Genomic DNA, 15,150 nt, shown 5'->3' on the forward strand with positions numbered 1-15,150 from the left:
TACGTACCCAATGGACTCAGTTTGAAGCTGGGTTCAATCCATCGAACTCAAAACCGACGAGCAACAGCACATGATCACTAGGTAGTTCTTGATTCGGAAGTCGCAGATGGTCTTTTATAGTCGGAGGTTCCAGATAGCCTGTACACTGTAGGGAAACATCTATTAGTTCCTCTTGAATTTCTTCTTCATCTTCCTGTGACGATCTTCTCCTTGATCCATAAAAGATAAAGTCCACCAGTTGATTGTCGAGATCATGGCACGTAGACACATACTGATAACGTGTTTCTACGTGATGATGCGGGCGTAGAGCAGATTTGAGTCGGAGTGGCAGTTGATGGGTGGCAGGTGACTGTGACGAGAACATGGAATCAAAGCCTTCATTCCATTCTCGTGAGTTGGGCTGAGCCCTCTGTTGACCAGACAAGTACTCATCAACTCGCCATGATACATGAGCCGACCCTATTTCCGGTTGAAGGAGAGTGTTTAACGCGATTTCTGGATAATTCTGAGTACGTCGTATGTACCTCTGACCAAATATTCATAAATGAGACTTCCGGGAGTAAAGTTCATGTCACCAGTAATCACTAGGAATGGAATTGCGACATCGGTTAGCTATTGGCCTTGTCTGTCCTTCGACTGTAACCTTCTGTGTGATACATACCTATCGGAATCTTCATACCCAGTTGTTCACCAATGTTTGCGAGTTCAGCAGCAGCTTCAGCCAGACATTGTATCTGAGCCAGTTTGATCATACCACGTCTTGGATTAAACAACAAGTGCGTGGTAGCAATGCAAACACAAGGCCCATCCACATCTCTGGCTTGAAGGAGGCCTACCAAGCCAACATTGTCTCTGTCAGTTCCATCAGCTTGATCTACGTACTCAATAGCCTTTGATGCCAGAATGGCAAATCTACCAGTAAAGCGACGAAATTAAATATATGTGAAAGCGAATAACCAGAGAATTGCACGTACTTGTGAGTCTTGTAGAATAGAGCAGCGCCGTCAGGCTTGCCTCCGGTTCTTTTCTTGTAAATACCGTGGTAGCCCATTTGTCTCATTTTTGGTTCAAAGAGTGTATGCCAGTATTGAGCATCAACTTCTTGCAAACAGACGATATCGGCGTCATAGTCTAGAATAAAAGGTTGAGGTTAACAAGACAATTGCAAAAGGAATACATTCAACGAGGTTAACGAGAGGTGAACACGAGGATAACCATGCAAAGGAAATACAGTCAACGTGACAAAGACAAGCAAACAGACGGTATTGCATAGCATACATTGCAGTTCGGCGAATATCTTTGGAGCTCTGGATCTCCAATCGAGGACCTCTGGGCCGTATTTGTAAGTGGGTGTCGAGTACAAGTATGAATGGTTTGCAGCATGAGTTGGAGAAAGCAGATTGTATGTCAAGAGAGAGAAGCCAAGTGTTCTACCTATTGAGGGTTTGGGGGACAAGATTAAAGCAAGATTTGGATGGTTTGATGGCAGACATACCTAGAGGTTTGGATAAAGGGATGTTAACCCACGGACGCCTGTAAAGCGGGCTACCTGAGCGGCCCCGCATCCATTGCAGTCCATCATCCTTGTGCTGGTCCTCATCGCCTTCACGATTTCGTTTGCCGTTCCTATATTCAGTAAGAGTGAGTAAGAAAAGGAGGAGAAGGGTGAGTAGTAAAGTATTAAATATGCAAATTCCGACCTTTTGGGCATATCGTGGTCCTCGGCATCCATCCTGTGATCGCCCTCTGAGTTGGTCGTTGACTCCTCGAGGGACAAAGCACGATGAACAATTTTCGCAGCAGTTCAGTTGTAAGTAAGGTCAAGTCTCGGAAGTGGAAAGAGTGAAAGACAAGCAAATCTTAACGTGATTCTACACGTCTCTACAAAGTTTCGCTGTCTTGATAGTAGGTTGTAACACCCTGCAAAGCCCCTACTGCCAATCTAACATCTTTTTTTTTCCCTTTACAGTTCTCAATTCGCCAGCTGTTAATATTATTTGCTGGAAAATGGGTGCTTGCTGTTCAGTAGCTGAAGACGCTCCAATTCCTGGTCTAGACTCTAAGCCGATTGCTGAACAAGCTAAAAAACTAGACGAACCAGCAATTTCCAACGTTGCTGTCACATCCCCCGATGTCGAGGCTGAAAAGGTGGTGGAACCCGCACTTCAAGTATGTATTCAATTTCATCTACGTGTACCTCTCTTGAAAAACACCCACATCAAAAATCGTGGTGGTTGACTCCCTTTTGTGTCTTGTTTTTGTTGCCTCAGGAACCAATTGTGCAGCAAGCGACCACTTTACAAGATTCCCCAACAAAAGATTTCGAACATGTATGCTTGATTCCTTGTGCCCCGTTCATTCCAACAAAGCAGCTGGCTAACAACAGCACTGTAGACAACCCATGTTGTGAACCAACATCATATTGTTGACCAACATCATATCCTCGCTGACGACAAACCCGCTCCAAATCCATTCGCTTCAATCGCAGATGATCCTGAAGTACGCATCTTGATTTATCGCCCTTCTTATCACTTTTCAAACCTAAACTGATACGCAACCCAATCGCTCCACCACAGGAAGAAACTGCTGCTCCCGTTGAGGAGGCGGCTGCCCCAGTAGAAGAATCTGCTGCTCCAATAGAGGCTGCTGCTCCTGAAGTGGAGGAAAAGGCTGTTGACGAAGCTGCTCCCGTAGAAGCCACAGTCGAAGAGCCAGTAGCTGCTCCAGGCGAGGAAGTCGCTGCTCCAGTTGAAGAAGCAGCCGCCCCCCCAGTAGTCGAAGAGAAGGCTGTTGAAAAAGAAGCTCCTACTGTAAGTCAACCACTGAATTTGCTACATCGCTTAGATCGTTTCTCAAACGTCGTTCTACAGGCTGAACATGGTTTGAGCACTGGCGCCATCGCTGGTATTGCTGGCGCTGTTGGTATTGGAAGTGTAGCTGCAGCTGGTGCTGGAATCGCTAGCGTTTTGAGTCATCACGAATCGGTACGTGTATAGTCCTGTTATCGTTCTTCAGCGTGTATCTGGAACTACAACATTGATTCTAGGCCACTGCGGAACCTACCCCTGCTGCTGAAACTGCTCCAGTTGAACCTTTTGTCGAAGAAAAAACTATCGAAAAAACCGCCGCCGTGGAGGAGGTAGCTGCTCCAATCGAACCAGCTGTCGAGGCTGAGGAAGTGGCTACTCCAGTCGAACCAGTTGGCGAGGCTGAAGAAGCAGTTGCTCCAGTTGAACCAGTTGTCGAGTCAGGAGTCATCGAACAAGCCGCTCCCGTTGAGGAAGTTGCCAAGGTTGAAGAGACAGTTGTCACGTCCGAGGTAACTTTCAAGAAAGGATTTTCTTCTATACTGAGCTCTTGCTGACCAACGCTTTTCAATAAAACATAGTCTGTTGTTGAGCCTACCACCAGTACCACAACGTTGGCGTCAGATTACCGACCTGCAGTTCAAGAGGCATCTGACCGAGATCATTCTCTTGCAACGCTCTCAACCGGTGGCTTTACATGGGGTGAGCTAAATATGACAGGAAAATGTCTCTTTGATGCAGGAAGTTTATATCGCAATCTGGTTTTAGGTGCAGCTGAACCCACTGCATCAACAGCCCCACTTTCAGCTATTACCTTCATCCCAACGGATGTCCCTGTGAAGGCCAGCGAAGAACCTGCAGTCGTGGAAGACAAACCAGCTTTCGTACAAAGATCTCTCACAGACATGATGGAGGAGCAAAATGCACAGCCTCATGGTGTTGACGCAGAAATCTTGGCTAATGATTATCGTCCCGCCTCACCAACTGTTGACAATGCTGAGACTTTCCGTTCCTTGGCGTCTGGAACTTTCAGTTGGGGTAATAAATTCAAGTTACAACAGAAGTTCATCGCTAAACTAAAGGAACTAAAAAATCCAAAATGTTTTTAGGAGCGTCGGCGCCAATAGCTACAGTTGCCGCTGTAGGTGCCGGTGTGGTTGGTGTCGCAGGTGTTGCTGCGGTAGCTGCTGAGGTATTACACTTAATTTTGAAGTTTTTGCATGGAGTTTGTCAAAAGTCGATCTGCTAATCCACTCTGTCTCAGGCCGAATCTGCTCCCGCTGCAGAAGCCGAAAAAGAAATCACAGAACCCGCTTCTGAAGCAGCTGAACTTACGTCAGAACCAGCTGCTGTCGCTGCTGAACCAGTTGCAGAAGAGCCCGCGGTGGATGTCCACGATTATAGGTAATTAAAGGATTTTCTGAAAAGCTTTGACTTCGTTTACCATTCTTTACAGTACTGGTATCTAAGTTCTAACCAACGTTATCAAATTGTCTCTAAAAATAGATCACCCACAGATGACCAAGCTGAGCATCAACACGAAGATACTCTTCATGCCATAGAACGTGGCTCATTTGATTGGGGTGCTTCAGCACCTCACGCTACGGTAGTTTTACAATTGAAGTTTGATTGAGGTTGGCGCTTTTCTTACATTTCAGATTTAGGTCGCAGCTGTTGCAGTGCCTGCTGTTGTTGACGAGCCATCGAAAGAGGTATGTAATGTCAAGAATCGATTTTGACGTCGGTCAATATGTCTTGACGACTTTTTTTGCAGGTTGCCCCTGTAGCACCGGAAAGTCCCAAGATCATATTTGTTCTGGGAGGACCAGGAGCAGGTTTGTGCTGAACATCGTTTTGACCTCTAAGGAGATAAACATTTTTGCTAACCATTTACTTCATAGGCAAAGTTCGTACAATTACAAATTTGTGAGTTTCCTTATAGACCCAGCTGCTAACAGCCTTTGTTCAGGGGACGGTTTGTGATGGGCTGAAGGTCGACTTTAGTCTACTTCATTTATCCACGGGTGATTTGCTACGAGATGAAGTCAAGGAACGACCCACGTCAGAGCTTGCTACACAAATTACCGAATGTTTCACATCAGGATCTCTAGTTCCAATGTCTGTAGTTATGGGCTTGCTGGAAGCCAAAATCAAGTCGATTGCTGGATCTTCTGAGTACAAGGGTGTTCTCGTCGGTACGTCGCTCTTTGACGTTGCACTAAGTCGACATACTAAATATCTTGCACATAGATGGTTATCCAAGAGAAGTACAACAGGCAACAGAGTTTGAAAAAGTGATTTCTCCTCCTACCTTGGTTCTCAGTCTTCACTTGGATAATGCTACCATGACATCAAGGCTACTTGAAAGGGGCAAAACATCAGGACGAGCCGATGACAATGAAGCTACCATCTCCAAGAGGCTCGCTACGTTTGAAAAAGAAACGGTACCAGTAGTTGAATTTTATGAAAGCAAAAAGGACGTCATTCCATTCGTTACAATCGACGCATCGCAGTCGATTGCGTCGGTTTACAAGGAGGCTTCGGAAGTCGTCCACAGAATTATTGAGGGATACACGGTTTAGACACTGTGACGTTTGAGTACTGATGCTTTAAAAATCGCACTAATACCGTAATAATACAGCGATTTAATTCCCGTTAACGTATCTTAAAAGAATCTTTAAAAACAAGAAAAACTTCTCATATCAAACCGACTTAACGCGAAGTTAGCGTCTATGAGCTATTGGAATAAATGTCTAGTGTCTATCCAATCAATGGCGCTGCAAATGAACCGTTGGTCTGATCAAAACTTGGAAACTTCAAAACATAGCAAAGTTGAAGGCCAGGCTCCCAAGGCCAATGTAAGAGAAAAACAGGATTAGGAAATGGAGGCAACAGAGCGCACAGAGAACATTGCCTTGCTGCTACGAGACCGCGAGTATCATCGGTCCAGACCATGCACCAACTTGTTGCGACAACGTCGAGCATACACCAGCATTGTTCCAAACAAGACTATTCACAATATAAACTTGCCACCCTTAACATTCAGGAGATTCACTCCAGATGGACAGGTAAGCTTGGATTCTCTTGTTTGCATGGCGATTCTGAATGTGATTTGGGTGAGACATCTTGTTTTCTAATCTTTGTCAAGAGTTTGCCCAATTAAACCAACATTTGGCCTTGTTTACGTGTCAAAACCAATTCCATCAACTCTGGTAACGACTCTCGTTCTCCTTTCTCTAGTATCTTATCACATTCTCCAAGCACCAACACGCAATTACCTTGTATCGCTACGAAGGTCCACCAAAACGATCAGTTGACTTGGATGAGGCTGCGACGTCAACTGTCGTATGGGACCGCATGTTTACGTTTGTTTACGAAAAGGTCTTGACTTCGGGCTCGGAATTGTTGTGTAAAGATTTTTGTCTGTTTACCGTCAACAAGACTCAGGTAGAGTTTCAGTACTTGATTGTCCGTCATTGTCACAATTAATTGTTGATGTTGATTGCTATATAGATGATCTTGTCATCGGCCGTTCCGTCATCAGGTCAGCCCGAACATGCACGACGTTATCCACACTCAATTCGGTCGATAAGCTCGTTGGATGATGTGACATTCTGGCTGTTAGATATCGAGACTGGTCAAGTATGATTTGAAATCCATCAAATTGCTGCATTTAAAGCTGTCGCACTAATCTTCTTGATCATTCCTTTTCTACAAAGATACTAGATCGCAAGATATATCGAAACGACTACATCTTTTTATCAAACCATGCTGGTGTTCATATGCTCCGTAATCATATGTGTATAGCCTCTGTACAGCATCAAAGTGTTTACATTTTAGAAATTAAGGTATTCTGCCACATCATCACATCACATTTGACACCTTCACTAACCCTGAAGTTATACAGGAAACTGGAAAGTTTGTAGAGCTTCGAACAGTCGGATGGTTCAATTATGAGGATGACGCTTTGATATTGTCTCGAGCCACTGATGCTGAAGAACAATACCGTCAACGAATAAGGGTCAATCCGCCTATAGCAAATCCAAACAATAGATCAACACCAGCCAACACGACTTCCATGGATTGGGAGCCTGATTACGTGTATACTGGACTCAATTCGAATCGAAGATTAATCGGCCAAAGAGTCTTTCGGCCTCCAGAACAGCCTGATGTGACTGCTCAATTAGTTCCCGCTCTTCTCTCAACACGTCCACCTCCGAGACAGCAACCTCCTCCTCGAGCTACTTTTAATACCGAGCAGCTGATGGAAGTTGATGATGTACGTAGATTCATCTATCTCTATAGCTCATTTTATTTGTTGCCTCTTTTTTCTCACTCGTTGTTCTATTTGCCATGTAGGAGAGCATACCGTTGAGTGGTCTAAAGCAACGAATATTGACATTCTTGTATCGTCGTGCCGTATCAAGTGGGAATGACGCGTACGTTTGCTTTTCTCTCAACAACTGCTATCCCTCTCTTAAAATTGTCTTTTGTAGAGGCATAAGGAATTTCTATTTGACTTATCCATACTTTGCTACTCTTGTCATGTGGAGGGTTCAATTTATCGACCAACATCACCTCATGATCAAAATGGGCAACCTGGAGCAGGTTGTCGGGAAGAACCCGGAGCCCACTACAGCCTCAAGCTCGTTTTTTGTCGTATACTCTTTATTGACCACTGAAGTCATTGGTGTACTTGACAATGCTTCTGAATTTCTTTTACGCGAGATGGAATCATGGGACAGTCTACGAGGAATGCCCTTCTCTGATCCTTTACAGTTTGTCACATCAATGGCAAACAATGACTATGCTCGTGACACGGTCCGACGCCACATGTATGCTGTCCGTAAAGCTAGAAATGGTGGTGCTGCTCAAGCCATCAAACGTATAGTGTCACAACTACCTGTCAACGCCCAAAGCTTTCTCGAGACGCCCTACTTTGACCAAGGATTGTTTAGTTATGATGAGAAGGTCATAAACAACAATGACAGGTAGGCCATTTACATATGCTGCAATTCGGAATGCAACTCATACCTCTAAAACTTGAAAATATTAGGACGCGTCTTTTGTCGGAATTCCCAGTCAAGTTTTTCTCTCGTGCTACTGGGGTATTCAAATTCCGAATAGATCCACTACCTGCACCTTTTGGAGCTCCTCAACCTCCAGCTCGTGCAATGCAGAAGTGAGTTCGTGTTGCGACATGTTTGTTCCAATATGACCAACATTGATCAAATCCTCTACATTTTTTAGACGATATGTACAATTCTTGTTTCATCCAACAGAGCCACTAGTTATTACGAGTCTCATAACGCCAGGTGCTCCAGCAGTCATCAACATTCACTTACGAACATAAATGTAATCAAATGTACAACTTTTTAAGATACATATATATTTTACACGACCTTGTGCATAGCTTGCAAATTACAATTGAAGGAAAACTCTTTCCTGTTCAAAGAGAATGAGTCTCTTATCGTAAACCAGGCTGTGACCTTTCGAGCGGTGGAAGGGGTGAAGATGGAAAAAAGCAAAGCCAAGGACCATACCGTTTTTGAGCCTACCAACAATTCCTTCGCGACAAACACTTTTCAGCACATGAAGCACCATGTTGACCAGGCTGTTATTGTGCTTTCTAGCCATTTTCGGTTTGATTCAAACCGCAAGATCGCAGCAGTATGTATCATCGCTTTCGCGGAGTCTTGCCCACCTGAATGGAACACACAGTGGTTCACACAACTCCAATTCTATAGATGCGGTGGAGCATTTGGCAAATGCACGTCTGGACTATGTTGCAGGCATGTACAATTCCCTGTTCGCCTTTTTTCGGCTCTTTGGAAAACGCACTCGGACCTTCGCATGACGCAGCACTAGATCTCACAAAAGAGATACAAGGAGCTGTGTCGGTGGTGTTGAGACATGAATTGTGAATTGAAGTTTAATGTAAAATTTACCTCGTTTATAGTGCATACGGTTGGTGTGGATCAACCGACGCGTAAGGGTTTTAGATAGCAACAGATCACCTCTTCCCGAGCACTTTAACTAACAGTGTCTCTGTACAATAGGTGGTGTGCAACTGGCTGCCAGCCCAGCTATGGAATATGTACTGGAACGGTAGGGGAAATCGAAACTTGCAGTACTGGATAAAAATCCTCAAACACAATCTTTTATCACTTTAGGCAAAGATCGTTGTCGCGGCGTCTCCCGTGCAAGCTTCGCCAGTCAAGGCCTCTCCAGTGCTAGCATCTCCGGTCAAGCCTTCTCCTGTCTTGCCATCACCTGTTAAAGCATCATCTGCGCCTGTAATCAAACTCACAACAAATAGCCAGTGCGGTATGTTTGTATACCAAATTTCTTCGAAATAATTGCTTTTCGGAATGTCCTTGTGGTCTGACTTGAAAAACGCTTCCAATTTCTTCAGGTGCATCTGTTAGCGCGAAGTGTGATGTAGCAGGAACTTATCCTTGTTGCTCTGGTAAGCTGAAATATGGTTTTCCTTGTGTTTCCTTAACTCGCTCTAATTGCAGCCTTCAACACCGACAATAGTTTACGGTTGGTGGTATGCGATCCGTCTACGCGCAGTTTGGAGTTGAGGCAAATTCTTGACGTTTTCTCAACAATTCAGTGGCATTGGATCAAGCTGGTGTGGTACAGGGTGTCAAGCTGGTTGTAAGTCAACTTTCGTTACGTGGCCGGTTCTCTTAGAGCCTTAATTTTTTTGTCGGTTTCAGACGGCCTATGTGGAAACATTGGTCCTGCAGCCAGCCCTGTAGTAGTCAAGGCAGCTGTAGTACAACCATCTGCCGCACCGTCTGTCGCGCCCTCTCCAGTTAAAGCAAGCCCAGTGAGTAGGCGCTGTCAACAATTCACTAGAGGTATGGCTGACTCACTGTTTGGCACTAGGGTGCTTCTGCTAAACCAGCTGTAAGCGTTCAACCATCACCAACATATCCTTGTGGGAGCCAGCAAAACGTGAGTATTGTGCTGTCTACTTAGGGAATGGTTTCGGTTATTTATGGATCATCGCCATTTTCAGGTCTTGTACTTTGGCGTATGTTACAAACCAGGCGATGTAAACACAATTGGCTGGACGTGGACGACTTCTGGATGGACTTGCAATGCTCCAAGCTGTCCTATTCCAGATGGAAATTTAGGGGGATATTGTTTTTCAAGTGGAATGAGTGCAGCTAACTACAGTTGTTCCAACGGAGTGCTCACGAATGTTACAACAAGTAACCGGCTCGTCGCTGCTGCTACAACAACAGTCTCATCAGCGGCATTGTCACCAGCACCCTTGACCACCACTGTCATTTTATCCAGTATAATACCCTCCACCTTGCCTTCCTCTACGGTAATCCCGAGTATATTCGCATCGGCAGCACCGTCAAAAACTATCATTTCATCTGTACTCCCATCGGCAGCACCATCAACGACTATCATTCCTTCCGCACTCGCATCAACAGCACTGTCAACGACTTTAGACCCATCCCTTGACCCATCTAAACAGATTACACCATCAGAAGGTCCAACAACGACTATGACACCATCAGCAGAGGCCTCTTCCTTCGTTTTATCATCACCCACAACGACTGCACAATCTCCAGCCTTTTCAACTTTTATTACTCCATCAGTAACGATTGCAGCAAAAATAATAGCTCCCTCTGCAGCTCCATCAGCAGCACCTTCTCCAGTTTGTGGCTCTGTCAACAACGTACTTTATAATGGTGTATGTTATTCGCCAGGCCAAGTAAACACATTTGGATGGACTTGGTGAGAACTTCGGGCTTCGAAAGTTTGCTACACCTATATCAATATTTAAGCTATATCCAATCAATTTTAGGTCGCTACAAGGATGGCAATGTCCGACTCCAAAATGCCCTGTTCCGTCAGGACAATATCAAGGTTACTGCATCGCAAGTGGAAGTACCCAATATACCAACTATATCTGCTCGAACGGTGTTTTCAGTCTCACGGTATACACTTTTTTGATTATTTCACTAGTATACTCAAAATTCTGATGTACTTTTTTCAACATAGCCCCTCAAAACTTACACCCCTGCGTGTGCCAATATTTGCGGATGTAGGACAATTTCGCCGGGAGCGAATTGGGTTTATCGTGATACGACAATCGATGGCACAAAACTCTTCAAGAATGGCCAGCCATTCAGATTTGTTTCTGTAAATTATCAGGATATTGTTCAATCTGTTGGTACGTTTTTACTCTGCTTGACGCGATTCATTTGTGCTTAACAACGATCTGGAAACCCCATTTAGATGTGTATTCCACAAACGGTGGTGGATACTGTCAAGGGGAAGGCCCTGCAGCATATATGGGTTGGCCCGACGCATGGGAGGTTGAAGACGGAATAGCGACTGTAGCTGGTTTCGGAGGGGCCGTGATTAGAGCTTACACGTTCTCTATCTGGGTTCGTACTAGTTGTAATGTACGTTTTCTCAATTAGTTCTTATGTTTTCGTTGTGTTTGCTACAGGATCCCAATAATGGTGGATGCAACGGCGCTCAAAACGACTACTTTGCGTAAGTTTTAGGAAAGTTGTTCTTCAATATTTGAATGGGTCACTTACATAGAACCATACTTCAGGTACAAGGCTCCAGGACTGTACTCGTGAGTTTGATTTCATCTTCATATTTGAGCATTACCTCAAGTTAAGTAATTTCTTAGGGAAACTTACTTCCAAAGCATGGATCGTGCGATCGCTCTCGCATCAAAGTACGGAGTGCACTTGATATTCCCCATAATAGACTACTGGGTACGTTCATCAACACAACCAACATGCGAACAAAGCAAGAAGCACTCACATATTATGCTCATCTGATAGTGGTGGAGAGGGGGCATGAGAGCTTTTGCTTGTAAGTTGCTTTTTCGTAAAACTTTGGACCCTCCAATTCTCACGTTTTTTTTCCGTCAGCTCATCGAGTTGCAAACGCAAATAGAGTTGACTTTTATACCAATCGACAAGTCATTCAGGACTTTGAAGATTTCCTATATTACATACTTCATCGCGTCAACACTGTCACCGGAGTAGCGTATAAGGTAATAAAGTGAAGATGGATCCTTGTTGGGATTGCCGTTACTAACTGCCGGTCACTTTTTACACAGGACGACCCCACGATATTAGGTGATTCTTTGGTTCAGGGCACACACTTTGAAAATGCCGACTCACTAACATTTCGACTTTGTCAACATTAGCGTGGGAACTTTTGAACGAAGGGGGTGGATGGTATGTTTTTTCTTTGCACCTTCAGCTGGATTTCACAGACTTTGAGTGGTAATATTCACCAACATTCGGCTTTTAGGTCTGACGTTTACGATCCTACATGGGCACAAACAATAGCTCAGTTTATCAAAACAATCGATGTATGTATTGATTCCACGTTGTTTGTGGCCACAAGCAAACAATGCTCACCAAACAATTTCAGCCAAACCATCTCATCATGGATGGCTCATACAATAACGGAGGTTACTATGGTGGATCCACAAAGTGGGAGTATCTGAAAGTGCAAGGCGTGCTCAGCAACCCTTGTATCGATATAATGTAAGACTACAAGCCTGTTGCTTCTTAGTTATAAAAACGCTAATGATCTCTCTCGCTTCAGGAGCAATCACTATTATGCAGTGCAGAGTCAGTCTGATTTCCCAGCTCGCATTGCGCAAGATGTAGCATACACAAAGTCTGTCAACAAGCCACTGATAGTTGACGAATGGGCCATTTGGTATGGTGAATTTGATGTCGTAGTTGATTGACGATTTCTAAAAACACTTTGAACTTTAACAGGACTGGCTCGGTTACATCATCGTGGATTTCCACATTTTTGACCTCGGTTCAAAACACACCAGGAGTGGCTGGTGTGCTTCTATGGAGTTTGGGTAAGATTCCTTTGGCTTTTCTTGCGAGAATTGTTGTTAACCACACAAACTTCCGTTCCAGTTTCCCATCATGTATCGGGTGGCTGGTATCAACATTACGAGTATCCGTCCCCCTTCACGGATTGTAAGCTGAATTGTCCATCTTTGTCACGTTGGATGTATCGAGAGTTTCGACGTATTCGAACTCATATACTCCTTGATTCTTCTAGACCACTTCCCTGGGTTCACATCAAGCATCTCGACCTTTGACGAAGGATTCGTCTGTAGCAATATCATGCAATATGCGGCCTCCATAATGGGAAAGACTCTCAGCCTGCCACTACCATCGGCTCCTGGGATAATATCAGGAATAACAAGCAAAACCCTGCGATGGCAAGGCAGTGTCCTTGCACAATACTACAAAGTCTTCTCGGCACCACCATCTAATGTCACGAGCTGGACTCTCATTGGAAAGAATGTCGTGGACACACTGCCACCAGGAAGCACGCTATTTACGGATCCTGTGTCGTGCCCGGCGGGGCAGACCAGATTGTATAAATTCCAAGGATGCAACACGGGAGGCTGTGGTGCAAACAGCACGGTTATAACTGCCAAGTGTTAGGCTCTGGTGCAAATAGTATGGCTCCTGCCAATTTGTTAATAGTAATGTCGAATTGCACGGCAATATACCTCATTAGTAGATTACATATCAGACACGCTTGCGAGTCTTGCGCCTCTCGTTAGAACTAAGAATTTAAGAAAACTCGGAGGCGTTGACCTCCATAATTGTTGAATGGAGTGCGAATACAGAATATCGACCTTGATATGGAAGCCGCTGCGCTCCAGGAGGTCGCTTGCGAGTGAGGAAATTCTGACGACAACTCCATAGCCCGTACAACGAGGCCACATGAATCTGACTGCAATAACATCGTAAAATGAGCAGGCAAACGCGTAAATCATACATACCATATTAAGGGTTGAAGCAGTTACTAGATCTGACGTGTTGCTTCTTCGTTGACACCAAAGCGCAAACATCTCCAAAAAATCAATCTTTTCAAGTTTGTTCGACGACTAGGCGTAAAGCAACCATTACAAGAAGGAGAGTGTGTCCTTGCTATAGTATACGATAGATTGAAATGGCTGGAAACTTGGGGCAAGTCTTCTGCTTTGGAAAAAGCTCACTCTATATTTTACTCGACATTTTACAACTACTAACTTCAATCAACCGTCTAGATTGGGCAGCAGGCCCCAAGTAGAAATTCGAGAGATTGTAGATACAGACACCGACAACTCGATTCGCTTTGTCCTCTCAAAGACGGACTTGGCTCTAGCAAATGCCATCAGACGTACATGCATCGCCGAAGTATCAACCATCGCCATCGACCTCGTCAACTTTATCGTAAACACAACAGTCCTCTCAGACGAATTCATTGCCCATCGTCTCGGCATGATTCCATTAAACTCAGAGTCAGTACACGAACTCAAACCAAACAGAGACTGTGGGTGTGATGGATATTGCAACCAGTGCAGCATCACCCTCACTTTGAATGTATCCTTCAACACGGGCGATAAAGATACGATGATTGTCACTAGCGATGATTTGAGGACGGGGGATCCAAAGGGACGAGGAGCTCCTTCCAAGCGAGCTGGTGAAGATCCAATTAGTATAGTCAAACTGAAAAAGGGACAGCAGATATGGTTGACTTGTATCGCACGAAAGGGAATTGGAAAGGTATGTTATAGGAAAGTCTGCACATCATCTCGCTGTTTTGGAGCGTCGTTTTTCCCAACGACAATCAGTACAACAACGCCCAGAGTCTTAATCCGACAAGGGCTGTGGAGAGAATGATGATTGATTTCTACAAGACGTTTCCAAACTTACTTTTTGCCCTTCTAACAAACCACGATATCTTTATAGGAACACTCAAAATGGTCGCCCTGTGGAGCCGTATCCTTCGACTACGATCCATGGAATAAGCTCCGTCACAGCGTCTACTGGTATGAAGAATCACCCGAAGTGGATTGGCCAGCTCCAGATCCAGACCGATTCCCAAACGCACCACACTTTGAAGAACGTAAACCGCAACCTGATGAACCATTCGATTATAATGCTACAGCAAACAAGTTTTATATGACGGTCGAATCAACTGGTGCAATCCCACCTGAACGTATTGTAATTGATGCATTGAAGGGGCTAGCAGACAAACTGGATGATTTGAAGTTGGCAGTGGATAGAGTTGGGAATCGACAGGGTGAGGGTGAAGGAGGCGAAGGCATGCAGACGGAGGCTGACTATGCTTATCATCCTCCCCCACCAACAACACCTCGCTTCTACACAAACATGTAACATAAAACATATAAATTTGCTCCTTTCGCTAATGTAGTTAATAAAACAACCATACATTGCTCCTTCAATCTGATTCTTGCGTTAAATGATTTCTCCTACCCCAGTATATATTGAAAGCAACGAAAATACATGTG

The 15,150-nt window shown here is 44.5% G+C and overlaps 4 protein-coding genes across 4 annotated transcripts; 3 read left to right on the plus strand and 1 right to left on the minus strand.

The window, feature by feature from the left end:
- Window positions 1-16: 16 nt before the first annotated feature.
- SmJEL517_g02046 (uncharacterized protein) lies at window positions 17-1,732 on the minus strand (the record flags this gene model as incomplete). Its single annotated transcript, XM_031167974.1, has 7 exons — window positions 17-459; window positions 525-584; window positions 662-912; window positions 975-1,131; window positions 1,279-1,434; window positions 1,496-1,626; window positions 1,701-1,732. 7 exons carry the CDS (start codon window positions 1,730-1,732, stop codon window positions 17-19), a joined length of 1,230 nt encoding a protein of 409 aa, XP_031026030.1.
- Window positions 1,733-2,007: 275 nt separating this feature from the next.
- On the plus strand, window positions 2,008-5,389 carry SmJEL517_g02047 (adenylate kinase; the record flags this gene model as incomplete). The annotated part of the gene is made up of 16 exons (XM_031167975.1): window positions 2,008-2,169; window positions 2,271-2,330; window positions 2,395-2,499; window positions 2,577-2,810; window positions 2,871-2,984; window positions 3,047-3,319; window positions 3,389-3,509; window positions 3,576-3,845; window positions 3,917-3,999; window positions 4,072-4,211; window positions 4,314-4,413; window positions 4,472-4,519; window positions 4,582-4,642; window positions 4,709-4,733; window positions 4,812-5,002; window positions 5,058-5,389. 16 exons carry the CDS (start codon window positions 2,008-2,010, stop codon window positions 5,387-5,389), a joined length of 2,319 nt encoding a protein of 772 aa, XP_031026029.1.
- A 300-nt stretch (window positions 5,390-5,689) lies between these two features.
- SmJEL517_g02048 (uncharacterized protein) lies at window positions 5,690-8,160 on the plus strand (the record flags this gene model as incomplete). Its single annotated transcript, XM_031167976.1, has 9 exons — window positions 5,690-5,875; window positions 6,048-6,254; window positions 6,321-6,449; window positions 6,527-6,655; window positions 6,715-7,086; window positions 7,167-7,246; window positions 7,304-7,798; window positions 7,864-7,989; window positions 8,058-8,160. 9 exons carry the CDS (start codon window positions 5,690-5,692, stop codon window positions 8,158-8,160), a joined length of 1,827 nt encoding a protein of 608 aa, XP_031026026.1.
- Window positions 8,161-8,720: 560 nt separating this feature from the next.
- On the plus strand, window positions 8,721-15,016 carry SmJEL517_g02049 (DNA-directed RNA polymerase; the record flags this gene model as incomplete). Its single annotated transcript, XM_031167977.1, has 25 exons — window positions 8,721-8,796; window positions 8,867-8,904; window positions 8,981-9,134; window positions 9,223-9,276; window positions 9,533-9,645; window positions 9,705-9,773; window positions 9,838-10,571; window positions 10,642-10,774; window positions 10,839-11,010; window positions 11,076-11,227; window positions 11,293-11,339; window positions 11,404-11,427; window positions 11,485-11,572; window positions 11,642-11,672; window positions 11,732-11,856; window positions 11,923-11,941; window positions 12,013-12,043; window positions 12,120-12,180; window positions 12,243-12,358; window positions 12,420-12,536; window positions 12,599-12,690; window positions 12,752-12,814; window positions 12,900-13,284; window positions 13,903-14,401; window positions 14,588-15,016. 25 exons carry the CDS (start codon window positions 8,721-8,723, stop codon window positions 15,014-15,016), a joined length of 3,822 nt encoding a protein of 1,273 aa, XP_031026025.1.
- Between the last annotated feature and the right edge of the window lie 134 nt (window positions 15,017-15,150).

This window comes from Synchytrium microbalum (assembly GCF_006535985.1).
Source record: "Synchytrium microbalum strain JEL517 chromosome Unknown SmJEL517_scf0008, whole genome shotgun sequence".
In the NCBI taxonomy this organism is placed as follows: domain Eukaryota; kingdom Fungi; phylum Chytridiomycota; class Chytridiomycetes; order Synchytriales; family Synchytriaceae; genus Synchytrium; species Synchytrium microbalum.